The sequence below is a fragment of the Elephas maximus genome, chromosome 7 (assembly GCF_024166365.1).
Source record: "Elephas maximus indicus isolate mEleMax1 chromosome 7, mEleMax1 primary haplotype, whole genome shotgun sequence".
In the NCBI taxonomy this organism is placed as follows: Eukaryota; Metazoa; Chordata; class Mammalia; order Proboscidea; family Elephantidae; genus Elephas; species Elephas maximus.
In genome coordinates this window covers 135,319,537-135,340,588 of record NC_064825.1, presented here as the reverse complement: position 1 = coordinate 135,340,588, position 21,052 = coordinate 135,319,537, and the positions used below count along the sequence as shown (strand labels likewise).

The 21,052-nt window shown below is 54.5% G+C and overlaps 1 protein-coding gene across 9 annotated transcripts in view; it reads left to right on the top strand.

Moving 5' to 3' along the window:
* Window positions 1–21,052, top strand: part of KCNQ1 (potassium voltage-gated channel subfamily Q member 1) — a 363,159-nt gene that overhangs the window by 96,923 nt on the left and 245,184 nt on the right. For 7 of the 9 annotated variants that reach the window (XM_049892814.1, XM_049892816.1, XM_049892812.1 and 4 more), the window contains 8 exons: window positions 174–300; window positions 793–871; window positions 1,583–1,679; window positions 2,352–2,492; window positions 8,839–8,949; window positions 16,642–16,737; window positions 17,278–17,400; window positions 17,948–18,113. In XM_049892814.1, coding sequence (XP_049748771.1) covers window positions 174–300; window positions 793–871; window positions 1,583–1,679; window positions 2,352–2,492; window positions 8,839–8,949; window positions 16,642–16,737; window positions 17,278–17,400; window positions 17,948–18,113 — 940 coding nt within the window. The remainder of the gene's footprint in view (window positions 1–173; window positions 301–792; window positions 872–1,582; window positions 1,680–2,351; window positions 2,493–8,838; window positions 8,950–16,641; window positions 16,738–17,277; window positions 17,401–17,947; window positions 18,114–21,052) is intronic. The other 2 variants (XM_049892815.1, XM_049892813.1) reach the window with 1 other exon arrangement.

Genomic DNA, 21,052 nt, shown 5'->3' with positions numbered 1-21,052 from the left:
TCTGAGCGGGTTGAGGTCCCCCCCCATCTGAGCAGGTCACGGGTCCCCCCATCTGAGTGTTTCAGGGTCCCCCATTTGAGTGGGTCACAGGGTACCCTGTCTGAACAGGCCGAAGGTCCCCCGTCTGAGTGCGAAGGGGGACTGCGTCTGAGCGGGTCACCCTGTCCCTGCAGGAGATCGTGCTGGTGGCGTTCTTTGGCACAGAGTACGTGGTGCGCCTCTGGTCGGCCGGCTGCCGCAGCAAGTACGTGGGCATCTGGGGGCGGCTGCGCTTTGCCCGGAAGCCAATTTCCATCATCGGTGAGTTGCACCTCTCAGAAGCGGGGACTCTGGCCAGGGCGGCCCCCACAGCATGACACAGCACCATCACCAGGCAGTTCCTGCCTGATGCCTGAGACCCCAGGCTGCTCCCCTGGGATGGGCAGGCCACTGGGGCAGAGGGCGTGACCGCCCAGGGTGCTCAGCTCTGGACACGTCTGGGCTCTTGTGGCACAACCTGAGAAGCTGCCTGTGGGCCGGGTAGGGCCCAGCCTCAGGGGGTGGGCTGCTGGTCCCACTCAGCACCAGGAGCCTCTGGTGGCCTGTATGCCAGGGCCCAGCATGGGCACGGTTTCCTCTGTCCTATCCCAGAGCTCGGCATGGGGCCTCACCCAGCTCTTCCTCCAAGGTGTCTCCATTTCCCCTAGTCCTGGGGCCCTCCTGAGGCAGGGTGGGGCCGTGCTCTGTCCACATTCCCCCCACTGGCCTGTGGTGCTGGTGGTGTTCTGACCATTGGCCCCTCCGACCCTGCAGACCTCATCGTGGTGGTGGCCTCCATGGTGGTCCTCTGTGTGGGCTCCAAAGGACAGGTGTTTGCCACCTCAGCCATCAGGTAGGCCTGGGCTGCCTGGAGCACCAGATGGACATTTACAGTTCCAGCGGCTGAGCAGAGTACACCCAGGGATGGGGTGCACCCAGGATGGGGGGGTGGGCCTGGGTGAACAGGGAGCTGGTTCCAGGGGTGGCCGCTCCCTGACTAGTCATTAGGCTGCCCTCTCTGAGCTCCACGGTGGTGACCGCAGAGGCCCAGGTGTTCATGTTGCGATCCCTTGCCGTGGCCATCAGACACCCCCTCACCCCCAGCTCTGTAAGGTGGGCAGGGCTCTGTTTAGCAGACAGCAGGGGCTCTGTGCAGCTGGTCTCTGACTCCAGCTGGGCCCCTCAGAGGCAACCCCCTTCCTGTCCGCTGCCCCCGTCACACGGGACACAGGGCGAGTGGCTTGGGCGCAGCCGCCCGGGGTGGAGACCCAGCCTCTCGCTTCCTAAGCCTGGGCGTGATCCCAGGGCCTCCCCAGGGGGCCCTTTGTGCCTGTGGGAGCCTGGGGAGGTGCAGGCTTAGCCGGGGGGCTAGACCCTCGGGCGCGGGAGCAGAGGACCAGGGCAGCTGAGGATCTTCGAGGGGTTCCCTAGGGCCGGGGGCCGCCCTGGGGGCAGAATTCAGAGGCTCCTGAGTGAGGTGCGGGTCCAGGTGGGGGCTGAGGATGGGTGCCCCCCCACCCAGCCATCCCCCACACGTCGCCTCCCCCCTCCGCCCCCTCCCCAGGGGCATCCGCTTCCTGCAGATCCTGAGGATGCTGCACGTGGACCGCCAGGGCGGCACCTGGAGGCTGCTGGGCTCCGTGGTCTTCATCCACCGCCAGGTGGGCGCCGGTGCGGCGGGGGGCGGGGCGGGGGGCGGGGCGGGGCAGACCCAGGGTGCGGAGGGAGGGGCGGGGCGAAGGGGGGGACAAACGGGCTGAGGCGCCCTTTGCCCTCTCCCAGGCTCAGTGCGGGTCTTGGCTTCCTGGACCCCACCAAGCGGCCCAAGTGTGGGAACCTATCCCAGGGTCCCTGTGCCCAGGCCGTGATGTGCCCACGCCCCTTCATGCCCAAACAAAAGAACATCGTGCAAATGAAATGACAGAAATGCCAGACAGGAAGCAGTCCCCGAGGTTCAGAAATCTCAACCAGGCCAACAGAGCAGACAGTGAAAGTGGGGGGCCAGCGGCCTTTCCTGGGCTACCCCGAGGCCAGCGTGCGTCCCTTGCTCGAGAAGGGTCCCCGGCGCACTCTCGGGCCCCTGGTGTAGTGGGAGAGCGGGGTACCCCCGGCCCGTCTGCACCACGCGCACGAGCCTGGCGCCCGGGCACCGCGTCTCCTGAAGCCTGGTGGCCGCCTGTGTGACGGGCCGTGCGATGTCCACTGCCCGGTGGGGGTTTGGCTTTGCTGCCCAGCCATCTCTACCCGCTCTGAGGTCTCTTGGGAGTGCGTCCCCTGGGTGCTGCTGGCCTGGTAGGGACACCTGGCTGACCGCTGCCCCCCTCCGCCCCCAGGAGCTGATCACCACCCTGTACATCGGCTTTCTGGGCCTGATCTTCTCGTCCTACTTCGTGTACCTGGCCGAGAAGGACGCCGTGAACGAGTCGGGCCGCGTGGAATTCGGCAGCTATGCTGACGCGCTGTGGTGGGGCGTGGTGAGTGGGGTCCAGGGCCGGGGGCCCTGAGCTGGCCCGGTCCACATGGTCCACACCTCACAAGGCTCTGACTTTCTCCCTCACCGGGGGTCCCCACCGGCCACGGCCTGTGCTCAGAACCCCCAAACGCCAATTCATACGTGGAGCCACAGGCACTGCGGCCTGGCAGACACATGGCTCCAAGGGCCCCTGCCCTAGGTTAAGGCTCTGTGGGCCTGCCTTGAAGTTCTTAATACTGTTATCTTTGAACTTTAAACAGTAAAGAAAAATGTATTTTAGCTCCACATTCCCCTTCCTCCAGCTCCTGATAACCTCTAATCCGCTTTCTATCTCTGAATTTGCCTGATCTGGCTGTTTTCACATCAGCAGGATCATACGCTGTGTGCCTCTTCCTGTTTGGCTTATTTTTCTCAGCATGGTGTCTTCAAGGTTCGCCCCTACCCACAGGGGCTGCTCAGGAGGCAGGCCCATGGGCAGGGGGTGGCTGACCCTGGGGTCTCCAGCCTGTGGCCCCCGAGAGCCATGTCCTCTGACAAATGCCCTTCCCTCGAGACCAGCTGTTCCCATGCCCAGGCCGGCCCTGCAACCCCCTCTCCGAAAATCCACCCACCTCCTGCCCTCTGACCCCTGCTAAGGAAGCCACAGTTGGCACACAAGGTGTTAACTTCCAAAATCAGTATCGGTCATGTGGGGGTCCTCTGGGGGCTGTTAGGGGCTGTGGGCTCAGGAGGAGTCTGCCCCGATGTGGTGGGGTTGGGGGCTGGGGTATCTCAGCTCAAACAGGCAGATGGACAGTGGATGGGGCTGTGGACAGGCTGCTGAGCTACTTTGTGCCTCAGTTTCCCCACTTGTGACCTGGGACAACGGTATCTCCCCGTGGGGCCTTTGCATGGGTCATAAAGGATGCATAAGCAATGTGAGTCTGGGGTGTCTGAGGGGGTGACTGGGGCCTTGCTCCAGGCCGAGGGCAGTGTCTCTCAGGACGGAGAGCGTAGGTGGAATGGGGGCCATGGGCTGCTCTCTGCACCTCCCTGGCATGCCCCTCAGAGCCTCTTTCCTGACCCCTGCACAGTCTGGGGGGCGGGGCAGGGCAGGGCAGGGCAGGCCAGGCCAGGCCTTGGATGGGTCACGAGTGGGCTGGTTCTGCTTGTTGACGAGAATAGTCCTGGACTAGCTAGGCCCCCATGTAAGTTTCCAGGGAAGGTGGGCCCAGCACTTTACCACACCAGGGGCTGTTGGCCAGGACCCTATGGGGGTGCCTTGCAGGGGAACAGCGTTCTCGTGGCCCTGTGGTAGCCTGGTGTGGGCATGCCCAGTGGTCAGAACAGGCTGGCAACGGGAAGGCTTTGGGCTGGCTCGGCCCTCAGGAAGGACAGACCACAGTAATGGAGAGTGGGGCTGGGGCTGCGTGGTCAAGGAGGGCCGAGGCCCTGGGGCAGGATTGGGGCTGAGAGGCATGGGATGGGGTGGGCAGGCAGCTGTGGAGGCCCCGATCCCCCCAAAGGCCCTGTGTGTCTCTTGCTGAGAGCTCTTTCCAGAAAAGCAGGGCCTTGTTCTCTCCTGAGTTTCCTCCACCCTTGAGGAGAAAGGGGAGGGAAGGGCCGTTCAGGGGTGTGGGGCAAGGGCTGTCTGAGCAGGTGGGCACAGGGCAGGGGACTACTCAGGGTGTGAGGTGAGGGCTGGCCAGGCCCACAGGGTGGGGTCAGGGGCCAACCCTGGGCTCCTCAGTCGTGCATGGCCCTTGAAAACAGCTAAGTTGGTAAGTTTTCTAGAAGCTTCTAGTATGCTGGACAGCTTAGGGGAGGCACTGACCCCACCTAGGCTGGAGACACCCCAGTTTCAGCCTCCCTTGCCCCATGCCAGCCTGCACTCAAGGCCCTGGAGCAGCAGCCGGAACTGGCTGGACAGGAGCTTGCCCATGGTGGCAGCGGGGACATGCTATGGGGACAGGCCTGTGTGGAGCAGCCCGCGCAAAGCCGGGAGAGGCCCTGGGGGGCTGTGGCGAGCTTGGCAGCTGCTGGGCCTGCTTTCCCGGCCACAGGGAGCCTCGTGGAGCGGAGGCTGCCCCCTGCCCCCATGGCACCACGCTCCCACTCCTCACACCTGTGCAAACATCCGCCGACAGCCGGGAACACGGCCCCTTTGTGTGCCCTTGGCACTGGGGCCTGCGCGCCATCAGCTGCAGCCGGTGCCCGGCCCCATGCATCCGCCACCATTGTTCCTGTGGGGCCTGCGCCCTGGCGGCCCTGCCCACTGCTCTGCTTGTCGCCCAGCCCACCTCGGGGCCAGCAGCTCCATTCCCAGCCTCAGCCGCCCTGCAGCTGTCCAGGGGGAGCAGCCGGGGCTCCAGTTGGGGACATGTTCTGCCACTTCCAGGACAAACGCCACTCAGGAAACATAGACGGGGTGGCCGGGGGCACCTTCAGGCCACTTCCACCGTCTGTAATCTGGAGCTAAGCCCCTGGTGCCCAGGCTGCATGTGGGCAGTTTCCTTTGTCCAAGCTTTGTGCGTGCCACCACGGATGGGGCCCGATGATCCCGTTGGGGGCAGAGGTGGGTCTATGTGACAGGCAGGGCTGTGAGGGGCCCCCAGCAGTGGGATCGTTCTGACCCCTCTATACTGGGTATGCTCCAGGCCTTGCTTGGTCTCCGAGCCCCCACGGCCTGAGAGCGTGGGGCCAGCCAGTAGTGGGGCACTCTCCTCTAAGATGGATGGGATACACCCTAAAATGGGACATGGGGGCCGCAGAGGGTGGGAGGTGCTGCCCACCGCTTTCCCCTGGGAGAAACTTGGGGGGCCTGCACTGGGGCCGTCTTCATGTGACAACGGGCTTGGCACCCCGTCAGGCAGGGGGGCTTATCTGGCAGCCTTTGTGTTGATGCCCAGCGGTGCTTATCCAGCTTTTGCCTGCAGAGTGGAGACTGCCCTGTGGCCCCCAGCCTCATCCCTCATGGGAAAATCCCTCCCCAGCTGGGGGTTCTCTCTGGGCCATGGGTTCCAGCCCCATCTCTGCCCCTGACTGGGGGGCTGTGGGCACAGCCCCTCCCCCCGGCCTCGGTTTCCACAGCTGTCAAGGTGTGGCTCCAAAGCCTGAGCATCCCCTCACTAAGTTAGCAGGCAGCCAGTTGGGGTTCCGACCCGGATGTGAAATCTCACTGGTCCCCTAGCGTGGCGCCTGCAGCCTGGCTGCCGGGGTGTTTGGGCGGCAGGGTGTGTGCGTGTGTGTATATTTCAGACTCTTTCCTCACCCTTGGAACAAAGTGCGCTTGTTTGTGTGAAGGTGTGAGCAGGGAAATGCCATTTCATAAACGGGTGCTCTGTGTGGGTGTGGGGGTCTGTAAGACCAGGCTCTGGGCTCCATTCTCACCCCCACCTACATGTAGCATTTGGAGCGAAAAGGCCAGGGCCCTTTCCTCTATTGAAGCCACCATGTGAGATAGAGCTGGTTCTGGTCCACTCCTACCCAAAAGAGGTTCTGGAAGGTTCTGGCCTCCCAGGCTGTACTGCATGCAGACAGAGTGAGGGCTGGGCTTTCTAGACTTTCACACTCAGGACCCGTCAGTTCTGCCCAGTGGCTGGTGCCAGTGTCAGAACCTCACTTGAAGCTAGGGAAGCCAAGGCCTGTGGGCCAGGACGTAGCAGGACCAGACCCTTACCCCAGCAGGCAGACTACCCCCCCGCCCCATCCTGTGCTTTCCTCTGCTCAAGCTCCCTGCAAAGCCTGGGAGTGTTACACAGCAGGGGTCCGAGGGGCTGTGAGACCCAGGCCCCTGCCCACCTGGGCACAGTCCTTCCTCATCTGTGGACCACTGGGTACGGGGATAAGACCCATGGGCTTAGGGACCAGCCAGAGCCCCAAGAAGGGCACTTATAGCTGGGTTTTGTAGGATGAGTAGGAGCCCACAAACCAGGTTCCTCTCCCCATATTCACCACCCATGGCGAGACCTGGACCCTGTGACGGCTGCAGCTGCCTCAGCCAGATTCTCTCACGCTGCTTTCTCTACCCAACTCCCTTTTGGGGTGCTGCCTCCTCCATGCCCCAACCTGCTCCCCCCTCTGCCTGCATGGATCTTCTCCCTGGGAGGGACTGATGATGCTGGAGGGGGAGACCAAGGCGAGCAGAACCAGCCCTGCCAGGGGGCCACTCTTTACACATGGGGGGTGAGGAGATGGAGGGATTAAAACAACCTCAGGGCTCAGCAGGGGGATTTTGAAGGATGGATGGAAGGTTGCCAGTGACCAGTGAGGAGGACATTCAGGGTGGAGAAATAGCATGTTCGCAGTGAGGGAGGAGTGACCGTCCCTCAGCAGTCACAGCCCTCTGTGGTCAGATCCCGCTCCAGCGTCCAGGCTGTGGGGTCTATTGGGAGCTAGGGCAGTGTCCCCGCCCCGCTCAGGCCGGCCCAGGCCTTCCTGTGGCATGGATGAATGCACAGTGAATGAGCCAGCCCTCCGGAGCCATCTTTACTCTGGACCCTCCGGGGCTGTGAGGTCGCTGCCTGGGACTCGCTTCCCCTGTGAAGTGGCACTTCCCTGTGTATGCAGGGCCCCATGCAGCAGGCCAGCGAGGACAGCCCGCAGATAAGGGGCACAGACACCCTGGGCTGCCTTACTTGCAGCCTGCTCTGGAGGACCTGACCTCCCCCTGCAGGTCCTGGCATTTGCTCCCCGTATGCAGGGCCTGCCTTGCGTGTGCTGTGCAAGCAAGTGTGCCCGTGAGCACTGGGCTGGGATGTGGACACCAATCCCTCTTAGGTGGCTGTGTTGTGCCGTGTGTGAGCATGTGCAATGCATACAACCACGCGCGCCACACTGGAGCCTAACACACCCATCTGGGGCATCTGTGTGTGTGTGGGTGTGCATGCGTGCACACATGTGGCATGCTCGTCTCTGCGTGAGGCACGTCTGTGAGTGCCACATAGGGCTTGGGTGGTCTGTTCACAGAGCCCGGCGGTCACTGGCCCGAGTGCAGCTGGGTGGACGTGTGAGGGCGTGTGGGTATTTTCAGTGCAGTGAAACGGCAGGGGCTGCCCCGTGCAGGCAGGTGTGGGACAGGGCGCGAAGGGGCTGTTGCGGGCAGCGTGGGGGCTGGGGCCACGGCCAGGGCCCAGCAGTGGCCCATCCTGAAGCATTTTCCAGCCACAGAGACTTAATGCTTGTACCTTAAACCCGTCAACATGCTCGGCAGTGTAACTCAGCTTCCTGTCGTGGGTTGCTCTGCTGCCCCACGCCACCCTCTGCTCCTGGCCATCCCAGCACCCCTGTGTGCCTGTCTTGTCCGTGTGTCCCTCCTTCTACCCGGTAGCTAGTGGAGAGCAAGGGGAAGCAAGGGTCTAGGGTTTCCTGGGAGGCCACAGCGGGCTGGGGATCGCTGCTTCAGTTGGTCTGTAAAATGGGCCCCCACCATCCCCCATAGCCATGCAGGCCTCAGCCAGCATGTAGAATGGAGGCATCCAAGGGCCAGCCAGGGGTTGATTCTGACTTGGTCCTGATCAGTGGCCCCAGTGAGGTGAAGCTGGGCTTGGCACAGTGGGTGTCTGGAGAGACTGAAAGGCCAGGGGGTGGCCGAGCTCCAGCTGAGACTGACTGTGGCCCGTGTGGCAGGCCTCCCCTGTGGGTGATTTGAGCTGAGCCGGCTGCCCGGCATGTGGGTGTGAGTGAGCAAGGCCCCAGGACAAGACGAGGCTCCATGGACACAAAGCAGGAAGCTCGCCACAGCAGGCTTGGAGTGGAGGCGGGGCTAGGCCGCAGCTGGCACAGCTGGGTGGGCTCGACCCCTGCAGAGTGCCACCTTGGACTCTCCTGGGGCTCTGGGGAGCGAGCCTCTGATGAGAGTGGGAGGCAGCTCGGGGGGTGGCCCCTCACTCCATTGTCCCAGCACATGTCCTGGATGGACAGATAGGAGGACAGCTCCCCTGCCGAGAAGGAGGGTCAGGCTGCATCTTGTTCTCTGGGAAAAAAGGAAACGAGGCATCTGGTGCCCCAGGTGGCTTCAGGAAGTGGCGTGTCACCCCGTCCCTGCCTTTGTTCTCGGCCTCACTGGGAGCTCTGGCACCCTGGGGTTCAGGCAGTGATGCCGGTGGCCCAGGTGCTGGCCCCCTGCAAGACTGCCGAGGGCCCCCATGCTCTATCACACAGGCTACTTGGGTCTTGCTCCTCCCTGTGGACTCGGTGGGCTCCGTGCAGAACAGAGAGTGTCTGAGACCCAGACAAGCCCCCCTCCTGCCCATGAGCCTCTTCTGAGGGGCACAAGGGCATCCTTGCACATGGACCCAAGCTTGGCCTCCCTGGGTCTCGGGTGGGTTCTTGGGCCTCCAGCTGCTGACTGCTGCTTCTCCCTATAGGTGACAGTCACCACCATCGGCTACGGGGACAAGGTGCCGCAGACTTGGATCGGCAAGACCATCGCCTCCTGCTTCTCCGTCTTTGCCATCTCCTTCTTTGCGCTCCCTGCGGTAGGTGCAGGTGGGACAAGCCGCTGAGCTCCTCCACCTCCCTGGCTGCCTGGGCCCTGGTGGGGTGGGAGGGACCATCCAGTGCCCCTCCCTGTGAGCAGACCCACCTGCAGAGATGAAGGCTGCCTCTCCTAGAACCTGCTCTCCACTGGGGGCCTCAGGAGCCACCCCTCCTGCCCCTCCCACAGGGTCCTTCTAAGCAAGTGTGGGCAGCGTCCCAGCCTCCGACAATACACTGAGGCCCCCACCACCACCCTTCATGGCACACAGGAGAGGCAAGGCCCACTGCCCAGCCCTAGGGCATCCCCACCGTCCCCCAAGGGCGTCTGTGTTCCCAGTGCTGGGGGGCCTGGGGGTGAACCTCTGTACAGGGTCCCTTCCAGGAATCACAGCCCAGGATGGTTATAATCTTCTGGTTCACTGTGTGTCCTCTGTGTATGTGGCGTACATGTGTACCCCATATGCCTGTGCACATGTACACGTGTGTTCTGTATGTTGTTCTTAGGTGGCGTCGAGTCGGTTCCGACTCACAGCGACCCTATGCACAACAGAACAAAACACTGCCTGGTCCAGCGCCATCCTTACAATCGTTGTTACCCTTGAGCCCATTGTTGCAGCCACTGTGTCAATCCATCTGGTTGAGGGTCTTCCTCTTTTCCGCTAACCCTGTATTCTGCCACTCATGATGTCCTTCTCCAGGGATTCATTCCTCCTGACAACATGTCCAAAGTATGTAAGACGCAGTCTCACTGTCCTTGCTCCTAAGGAGCATTCTGGTTGTACTTCTTCTAAGAAAGATTGGTTTGTTCTTTTGGTACATTCAATATTCTTCGCCAACACCACAATTCAAAAGTATCAATTCTTCTTCGGTCTTCCTTATCCATTGTCCAGCTTTCACATGCATGTGATGCAATTGAAAATACCATGGCTTGGGTCAGGCGCACCTTAGTCTTCAAGGTGACATCTTTGCTCTTCAACACTTTAAAGAGGTCCTTTGCAGCAGACTGACCCAATGCAATGCATCTTTTGATTTCTTGACTGCTGCTTCCATGGCTGTTGATTGTGGATCCAAGTAAAATGAAATGCTTGACAACTTTCTTTTCTCCGTTTATCGTGACGTTGCTCATTGGTCCAGTTGTGAGGATTTTTGTTTTCTTTATGTTGAGGTGTAATCCATACTGAAGGCTGTGGTCTTTGATCTTCATTAGTAAGTGCTTCAAGCCCTTTTCACTTTCAGCAAGCAAGGTTGTGTCATCTGCATAGCACAGGTTGTTAATGAGTCTTCCTCCAATCCTGACACCCCGTTCTTCTTCATATAGTCCAGCCTCTCGGATTATTTGCTCAGCATACAGATTGAGTAGGTATGGTGAAAGAATACAACCCTGATGCACACCTTTCCTGACTTTAAACCAATCAGTATCCCTTTGTTCTGTCCGAACAACTGCCTCTTCATCTATGTAAAGGTTCCTCGTGAGCACAATTAAGTGTTCTGGAATTCCCATTCTTCGCAGTGTTATCCATAGTTTGTTATGATCCACACAGTCGAATGCCTTTGCATAGTCAATAAAACACAGGTAAACATCTTTCTGGTGTTCTCTGCTTTCAGCCAGGATCCATCTGACATCAGCAATGATGTCCCTGGTTCCACGTCCTCTTCTGAGACCGGCCTGAATTTCTGGCAGTTCCCTGTTGATATACTGCTGCAGCCGTTTTTGAATGATTTTCAACAAAATTTTGCTTGTGTGTGATATTAATGGTATTGTTCTATACTTTCCACATTCAGTTGGATCACCTTTCTTGGAAATAGACATAAATATGGATCTCTTCCAGTCACTTGGCCAGGAAGCTGTCTTCCGTATTTCTTGGCTTAGATGAGTGAGCACCTCCTGCGCTGCCTGTACTTGTTGAAACATCTCAACTGATATTCCATCAATTCCTGGAGCCTTGTTTTTCGCTGATGCCTTCAGAGCAGCTTGGACTTCTTCCTTCAGTACCATCGGTTCCTGATCATATGCTATCTCTTAAAATGGTTGAACGTCGACTAATTCTTTTTGGTATAATGACTCTGTGTATTCCTTCCATCTTCTTTTAATGCTTCCTGCATCGTTTAATATTTTCCCCATAGAATCCTTCACTATTGCAACTCGAGGCTTAAAATTTTTCTTCAGTTCTTTCAGTTTGAGAAACACCGAGCATGTTCTTCCCTTCAGGTTTTCCATCTCCAGCTCTTTGTGCATGTCATTATAATACTTTACGTTGTCTTCTCAAGCTGCCCTTTGAAATCTTCTTTTCAGTCCTTTTACTTCATCAATTCTTCCTTTTGCTTTAGCTGCTTGACGTTCGAGAGCAAGTTTCAGAGTCTCCTCTGACATCCACCTTGGTCTTTTCTTTCTTTCCTGTCTTTTCAGTGACCTCTTGCTTTCTTCATGTATGATGTCTTGATGTTGTTCCACAAGTCATCTGGTCTTCGATCACTAGTGATCAGTGCGTCAAATCTAATCTTGAGATGGTCTGTAAATTCAGGTGGGTTGGTTATACTCAAGGTCATATTTTGGCTCTCGTGGACTTGCTCTGATTTTCTTCAGTTTCAGCTTGAACTTGCATATGAGCAATTGCTGGTCTGTTCCACAGTCGGCCCCTGGCCTTGTTCTTACTGATGATATTGAGCTTTTCCATCATCTCTTTCCACAGGTGTAGTCAATTTGAGTTCTGTGTGTTCCATCTGGTGAGGTCCATGTGTATAGTCGCCGTTTATGTTGGTGAAAGAAGGTATTTGCAATGAAGAAGTCACTGGTCTTGCAAAATTCTATCATTCGATCTCCAGTATTGTTTCTATCACCAAGGCCATATTTTCCAACTACTGATCCTTCTTTGGAAACCCTGGTGGCATAGTGGTTAAGTGCTACGGCTGCTAACAAAGTGGTCAGCAGTTCAAATCTGCCAGGTGCTCCTTGGAAACTGTATTGGGCAGTTCTACTCTGTTCTATAGGGTCGCTATGAGTCGGAATCGATTTGACGGCAGTGGGTTTGGTTTCGGTTTTTTGATCCTTCTTTGTTTCCAACTTTTGCATTTCAATCACCAGTAATTATCAATGCATCTTGATTGCATGTTCGATCAATTTTAGACTGCAGCAGCTGATAAAAATCTTCTATTTCTTCATCTTTGGCCCTAGTGGTTGGTGTGTAAATTGAATAATAGTCGTATTAACTTGTCTTCCTTGTAGGCATATGGATATTATCCTATCACTGACAGCGCTGTACTTCAGGATAGATCTTGAAATGTTCTTTTTGATGATGAACAGAACACCATTCCTCTTCAACTTGTCATCCCCAGTATAGTAGACTATATGCTTGTCCGATTTCAAAATGGCCAATACCAGTCCATTTCAGCCCAGTAATGCCTAGGATATTGACGCTTATGCATTCCATTTCATTTTTGGTGATTTCCAGTTTTACTAGATTCATTCTTCATACATTCTACGTTCCAGTTATTATTGGATGTTTGCAGCTGTTTCTTCTCATTTTGAGTCGTGCCACATCAGCAAATGAAGGTCCCGAAAGCTTTACTCCATCCACGTCGTTAAGGTCGACTCTACTTTGAGGCCCCCAGGTGTCTGTCAGTTTGTTGTACTGTGGGGGCTTGTGTGTTGCTGTGATGCTGGAAGCTATGCCACCGGTATTCAGATACCAGCAGGGTCACCCATGGAGGACAGGTTTCAGCTGAGCTTCCAGACTAAGACAGACTAGGAAGAAGGATCCGGCAGTCTACTTCTGAAAAGCATTAGCCAGTGAAGAGTTGACGCCTTTGAGTTGTGGTGCTGGCGAAGAATATCGAATATACCATGGACTGCCAAAAGAATGAACAAATCTGTCTTAGAAGAAGTGCGGCCAGAATGCTCCTTAGAAGCAAGGATGGCGAGACTGCGTCTTACATACTTTGGACATGTTGTCAGGAGGGATCAGTCCCTGGAGAAGGACATCATGCTTGGCAGAGTACAGGGTCAGCGGAAAAGAGGAAGACCCTCATCGAGGTGGATTGACAGCGGCTGCAACAATGAGCTCAAGCATAGCAATGATTGTAAGGATGGCTCAGGACCAGGCAGTGTCTCGTTCTGTTGTGCATAGGGTCACTATGAGTCAGAACTGACTCGACGGCACCTAACAACAACAACAACTACTTTAGGAGGCAGCTCTTTCCCAGTCATCTTTTGAGTGCCTTCCAACCTAGTAGACTCATCTTCCAGCACTATATCAGACAATGTTCCGCTGCTATTTGTAAGGTTTTCACTGGCTAATGCTTTTCAGAAGTAGACTGCCGGGTCCTTCTTCCTAGTCTGTCTTAGTCTGGAAGCTCAGCTGAAACCTGTCCTCCATGGGTGACCCTGCTGGTATGTGAATACCGGTGGCATGTCTTCCAGCATCACAGCAACACACAAGCCCCCACAGTACGACAAACTGACAGACAGGTATCATAGAACATGTATATGTACTTGTGTATCATGTATATGTATACATGAATGTGTATATGTATAGCTTGTATACGTCATGTGTACACATATAATGTATATGTACATGTGTTGTATTGTTGTTGTCAAGTTGGTTCCGGCTCATAATGATCCTGTGTATCGCAAAACACAACACTGCCTGGTCCTGCGCCATCCTTACAATCGTTGTTATGATTGAACCCATTGTTGCAGCCACTGTGTCAATCCACCTCATTGAGGGTCTTCCTCTTTTCTCCTGACCCTGTTCTTTTCCAAGCGTGATGTCCTTCTCCAGGGACTGATCCCTCCTGAAAAGATGGCCAAAGTATGTGCAACGCAGTCTCACCATCCTTGCTTCTATGGAGCATCCTGGCTGTACTTCTTCCAAGACAGATTTGTTCGTTCTTTTGGCAGTCCATGGTATAGTCAATATTCTTCGTCAACACCACAATTCAAAGGCATCAGTTCTTCTTAGGTCTTCCTTATCCATTGTCCAGTTTTCGCATGCGTATGAGGCGACTGAAAATACCATGGCTTGGGTCAGGGGCACCTTAGCCTTCAAGGTGACATCTTTGCTTTTCAACACTTTAAAGAGATCCTTTGCAGCAGACTTGCCCAGTGCAATGCATCTTTTGATTTCTTGACTGCTGCTTCCATGGATGTTGATGGTAGATGCAAGTAAAATGAAATCCTTGACAACTTCAGTCTTTTCTCCATTTATCATGATGTGGCTTATTGGTCCAGTTGTGAGGGTTATACATGTGAGTTATCTGTATATGTAAGGTTTGTATACATGCATGTTGTGTGTACATGTACACATGTGCCATGTATAACATGTATGTGTACATGTGTGTCATTGCTGCTGTTGTTAGGTGCTGTCCAGTCGGTTCTGACTCACGGTGACCCCATGTACAACAGAATGAAATACTGCCCGGTCCTGCACCGCCCTCACAATCATTGTTATGCTTGAGCCTGTTGTGGCAGGCACTGTGTCAATCCATCCTGTTGAGGGTCTTCCTCTGTTTTGATGACGCTGTGCTTTACCAGGCATGATGTCTTTCTCCAGGGACTGGTCCCTTCTAATAACAAGTCCAAAGTATGTAAGATGGAGTCTTGCCATCCCTCTTCCGAGGAGCATTCTAGCTTTACTTTGTCCAAGGCAGATTTGTTTGTCCCTCTGGCAGTCCATGGCGTATTCAGTATTCTCTGCCAACACCATTATCCAGAAGCGTCAGTTCTTCTTCAGTCTTCCTTATTCAATGTCCAGCTGTTGCATGCATATGAGGTGATTGAAAACACCATGGCTGGGTGTCATGGATTGGACTGTGTCCCCCTGAAAGTATTTGTCGACTTGGCTAGGCCACGATTCCCAGTATTCTGGGAATGGTTGTCCTCCATTATGTGGTTGTAATTTTATGTTAAAGAGAATTAGAGTGGAGTCATAACACCCTTACCAGGTCACATGCCTGATCTAATGTAAAGGGAGTTTCCCTGGGGTGTGGCCTACACTGCCTTTTAACTGTCAAGAGATAAAAGGAAAGGGAAGCAAGCAGAGAGTTGGGGACCTCATACCACCAAGAAAGCTGCACCAGGAGCAGAGTGCCTCCTTTGGACCTGAGGTTCCTGCACTGAGATGCTCCGAGACCAAGGGAAGATGGATAACAAGGAGCTTCCTCCAGAGCCGACAGAGAAAGAGAGCCTTCTTCTGGAGCTGACACCCTGCATTTGTACTCGTAACCTACTAGACTGTTAGAGAATAAATTTCTCTTTGTTAAAGCCACCCACTTGTGGTATTTCTGTTACATCTTTGTTTTTTAACATTTTAAAGAGGTCCTTTGCAGCCAGTTTGCCCAATGCAATGTATTGTTTGGTTTTTGACTGCTGCTTCCATGGGCATTGATTGTGGATCCAAGTAAAATGAAATCTTTGACAACTTCAATCTTTTCTCTGTTTATCATGATGTTGCTTATTGGTCCAGTTGTGAGGATTTTTGGCTTCTTTATGTTGAGGTGTAATCCATACTGAAGGCTGTGGTCTTTGAGCTTCATTGGTAAGTGCTTCAAGTCCTCTTCACTTTCAGCAAGCAAGGTTGTGTCATCTACATACCTCGGGTGGTTAATGAGTCTTCCTCCAATCCTGATGCCAGGCTCTTCTTCATATAGTCATGCTTGTCAGATTATTTGCTCAGCATACCGATTGAATAAGTATGGTGAAAGGATACAACCCTGACACACACCTTTCCTGACTTTAAACCAATCAGTATCCCCTTGTTCTGTTTGAACAACTGCCTCTTGATCTATGTAAAGGTTCCTCATGAGCACAATTAAGTGTTCTGGAATTCCCATTCTTCGCAATGTTATCCATGATTTGTTATGATCCCCACAGTCAAATGCCTGTGCGTGATCATGTGTCTCCTATGCAAACATATAACATGTATGCATACACGTGCCACAACTATACACATAGCATGTCTGTATACGTGTCGTGTATACGTGTAACATGCCTTTGCACACGTGTGTGTACATAGAGCTTGTGTCTCCTACATGTGTCACGTGTATACATATAGTATGTGTACATGTGTATTGTGCGTATACATGTAGCATGGGTCTGTGTACATGGGTGTCAGTCACATGTCTGTATAGCACATGGCTGTGTACATTTGTACCATGTGTATACGTATGGCATGTGTCTGTACATGCGTCAGGTGTATACATATAGCATGTGTACACGTGTCATGGGTGTATGTATAGCATGTGTGTATGCATACGTGTTTCGCCTTTATGTGTATGTGCATGCACGTGTGTGTGGTACGTGTATAGCGCGTGATATGTGTTTGTACACCTTGATTCCTTCCATGGATAGGAGCTCCCTGTCTGCTGAGCCAGCCCTGCCTGTCCTGTCCACCGTCCTTGGATGTGGACTGTCTTCTGACTTCAGCCACCCCCAGTGGTGTGGTTCCTGTCTGGCACCTACAGATGGGCCCCCCCACCTGGCTGTCCCCAAACAGTCCCTGGGAGTGGGTCAGAGAGCCCCAGGTCCCTCCTGGGAGCAGGCCCCTTGCTGGGCACGTCCTGGAGGGGATGGGTTGTGTCCCTGTGCTGGCCTGGCTTGTGGGGCCTCCCCCGTGGGTGACCTGGGGCACACAGCGCCTCCCAGCCCCCATGTCCTGCGGGCGGCCTGAGTGGACCGAGCCTTGTCCATCCCCCAGGGCATCCTGGGCTCTGGGTTCGCCCTGAAGGTCCAGCAGAAGCAGCGGCAGAAGCACTTCAACCGGCAGATCCCAGCAGCCGCCTCACTTATCCAGGTACGCCACCCCGTGGGCCTACCCTCCCATCGTGAAGAGACCTCTGCCCGCTGGGTTGGAAGCTAGCCGGCCGGCTCTGGGGTCCTGAACCGCTGTCACGGGAGCTCAGTTCTGGGCCTCCGGCCTGTGCTGGTCTGGATCTCTGCTTATGGGGGGTGGGCACAGGAGTGAGTGGTTGCTCTGCACCCCCGCAGACTCTACTGAGGGTTGCGACCAGTGGTGAGGTGGGAACCCCATGACTTCTGTGCGCCCGGCCCCTAGCTCCCCTTCCTTCCACAGCTGCAGCTTTACGTGGGAGTGAGTGTGGGAGGGAGGAAATGAGGGGCCCAGAGCCGCTGGCAGCCCAGCCAGCACATGAGTGGGGAGCGGCCACAGAGGGCCAACGTAGGGTGTGGAGACCCTGCTGTCCGGGGTAGGTGGGAGCTGGCCAGTGGTGCCCACTGTCCTGCCAGGAGGGGCACCGACCGGGGCCACAGCCCCCGCCGGCCCCCTTGCTGCCCGGAGTGCAGTGCTGATGCTGCCACCTTGGCCCATCCCCAGACTGCGTGGAGGTGCTACGCGGCTGAGAACCCCGAGTCCTCCACCTGGAAGATCTACGTGCGCAAGCCCGCCCGCAACCATACCCTGCTCTCCTCCAGCCCCAAGCCCAAGAAGTCCGTCATGGTAACTGCCTGTCCAGGGTGGGGGCGGGGTCCAAAGAAGATGCCATGGGACAGTGGGGTGGTGCTGGACCCCAGCCACGTGTCTGGAGTGGTCTGGGTGGCAGCTTCCCACATGGGCAAGGGAGTGGGGATAGTGGGGGACCCAGCCCATGGAGCGCTCTGAGGTCACAGCTGGTGTGTGAGGGTGGTTGTAAGGGCCAGCAGTCCTGCAGTTTGGCTGGAGGGGAAATGAAGCATGGGGGCTCTGGGAGGGCTCCCCTTCCCACCCACACCCGCCTCAGAGGGACCCGGGTCTCCTGGTGTCCGGCTGCCTCTGGAGCCTCTGCCAGAACGCTCTCCCAGACCCCCACAGGGCCTGCTCCCTCTCCCCCCACCCCCACACTCTGGTTCCCACCTGCGCTGTTTGCAGGTTCAGCTGTCTGCCTCCCCCTGCGGGGCTGGGACTCCGGGGACCCTACACAACACCCACCAAGCACACTGCGCCGGGGCCAGGGAGGACAGACAGCCTGGCCAGGGTGCCCAGGGGCCCGTCTACCATCTGGTTTCAGGTCAAAAAAAAGAAATTCAAGCTGGACCGGGACAACGGGGTGGGCCCTGGGGAGAAGACGCTCACGGTCCCGCACATCACCTACGACCCAGTCGGGGATGATCGCAGGGCTGACTGCCTGTCCCTCGATGGCTACGACGGTACTGGTGAGCAGCCCAGCCACATGGGTGCGTGCATGCCGGGTGGAGGGGGCCTGGGCTGGGGCCTAACCCCCAAGAGCGTGAAGTGACCCCGCTTCTCCTTGGGGTCAGGGTATGATGATCCAGGTGATGGAATTCTTCTGGAATCCAGCTGTGAGAGGTCTAGGCTGCCTCTTACCTCGGGTCAATGTGCTAGCTGAAATCGCTGCACTGCTGCCAGGTCTGGGGTGGCCCTCATCTTCCTGGGAGAAAACACGGCAAACTCTGTTCCCTGTGTCTTGGGCCAAGGTGGACCATGGCTCAGCTTCTGACTCCATTTGTGGACCTGCTGTTGGGCCGGCTTCCTCCGAGGGGCAGAGATGGGGTGGGGGCCTGTGTTTTGCTGCAAAGACCAGCTGTTGAGGAGTTGACTCCAAATCATGGCAACCCTGCGTGTGTCAGAGTAGAACCAAGCTGGGGGGTTTTCAAAGGCCGACGTTTCAGGGGTCGATAGCCAGATCTGTCTTCTGAACCACAGGTTAGAGGTGGTGAGCTGAGTGGGTAAGAAGTTGTCGTTGTCAGGTGCCCTGAGTCGGTGCCGACCCACAGCGACCCTGTGCATGACAGAACGAAACACTGCCCAGTCCTGCGCCATCCTTACAATCACTGTTAGGCTTGAGCTCGTTGTTGCAGCCACTGTGTCAATCCACCTTGTTGAGGGTCTTCCTCTTTTCCGCTGACCCTGTGCTCTGCCAAGCATGACTGATCCCTCCTGACAACGTGTCCAAAGTATGTAAGACGCAGTCTCACCGTCCTTGCCTCTAAGGAGCATTCTGGCCACACTTCTTCCAAGACAGATTTGTTCGTTCTTTTGGCAGTCCGTGGTATATTCAATATTCTTCGCCAACACCACAATTCAAAGGCGTCAACTCTTCTTCGGTCTTCCTTATTCATTGTCCAGCTTTCACATGCATATGATGCAATTGAAAATACCATGGCTTGGGTCAGGCGCACCTTAGTCTTCAAGGTAACATCTTTGCTCTCCAACACTTTGAAGAGGTCCTTTGCAGCAGATTTGCCCAATGCAATACGTCTTTTGATTTCTTGACTGCTGCTTCCATGGCTGTTGATTGTGGATCCAAGTAAAATGAAATCCTTGACAACTTCCATCTTTTCTCCGTTTATCATGATGTTGCTCATTGGTCCAGTTGTGAGGATTTTTGTTTCCTTTATGTTGAGGTGTAATCCATACTGAAGGCTGTGGTCTTTGATCTTCATTAGTAAGTGCTTCAAGTCCTTTTCACTTTCAGCAAGCAAGGTTGTGTCATCTGCATAATACAGGTTGTTAATGAGTCTTCCTCCAATCCCAATGCTCCATTCTTCTTCATATAGTCCAGCTTCTCGGAATATTTGCTCAGCATACAGATTGAATAGGTATGGTGAAAGGATACAACCCCGACGCACACCTTTCCTGACTTTAAACCAGTCAGTATCCCCTTGTTCTGTCCAAACAACTGCCTCTTGATCTATGTAAAGGTTCCTCATGAGCACAATTAAGTGTTCTGGAATTCCCGTTCTTCACAGTGTTAACCATAATTTGTTATGATCCACACAGTCGAATACCTTTGCATAGTCAATAAAACACAGGTAAACATCCTTCTGGGATTCTCTGCTTTCAGCCAGGATCCATCTGACATCAGCAATGATATCCCTGGTTCCACGTCCTCTTCGGAAACCAGCATGAATTTCTGGCAGTTCCCTGTCGATATACCGCTGCAGCAGTTTTTGAATGATCTTTAACAAAATTTTGCTTGCGTGTGATATTAATGGTATTGTTTGATAATACCCACATTCAGTTGGATCACTTCTCTTGGGAATAGGCATAAATACGGATCTCTTCCAGTCAGCTGGCCAGGAAGCTGGCATAGACGAGTGAGCACCTTCAGCGCTGTATCTGTTTGTTGAAACATCTCAATTGATATTCCATCAATTCCTGGAGCCTTGCTTTTCGCCAATGCCTTCAGAGCAGCTCGGACTCCTTCCTTCAGTACCATCAGTTCCTGATCATATGCCACCTCTTGAAATGATTGAATATCGACTAATTCTTTTCGGTATAATGACTCTGTGTATTCCTTCCAGCTTCTTTTGATGCTTCCTGCATCGTTTAATATTTTCCCCATGGAATCCTTCGCTGTTGCAACTCGAGGCTTGAATTCTTTCTTCAGTTCTTTCAGGTTGAGAAACTCCAAGTATGTTCTTCCCTTTTGGTTTTCCATCTGCAGCTCTTTGCACATGTCATTATAATACTTTTCTTTATCTCCTTGAGACGCCCTTTGAAATCTTCTGTTCAGTTCTTTTACTTCATCAATTCTTCCTTTTGCTTTAGCTGCTCGACATTCGAGAGCAAGTTTCAGAGTCTCCTCTGACTTCCATCTTGGTCTTTTCTTTCTTTCCTGTCTTTTCAGTGACCTCTTGCTTTCTTCATGGATGATGTCCTTGATGTCATTCCACAACTCGTCTGGTCTTTGGTCACTAGTGTTCAGTGTGTCAAATCTATTCCTCAGATGGTCTCTAAATTCAGGTGGGATATACTCAAGGTCATATTTTGGCTCTCGTGGACTTGCTCTGATTTTCTTCAGTTTCAGCTTGAACTTGCATATGAGCAATTGATGGTCTGTTCCACAGTCGGCCCCTGGCCTTGTTCTGACTGATAATACTGAGCTTTTCCATCGTCTCTTTCCACGGATGTAGTCAGTTTGATTCCTGTGTGTTCCATCTGGCGAGGTCTATGTCCATTTATGTTGGTCAAAGAAGGTATTTGCAATGAAAAATTCGTTGGTCTTACAAAATTCTATCATTCAATCTCTGGCATTGTTTCTATCACCAAGGCCATATTTTCCAACTGCTGATCCTTTTTCTTCGTTTCCAACTTGGACATTCCAATCACCAGTAATTATCAATGCATCTTGATTGCATGTTTGATCAAT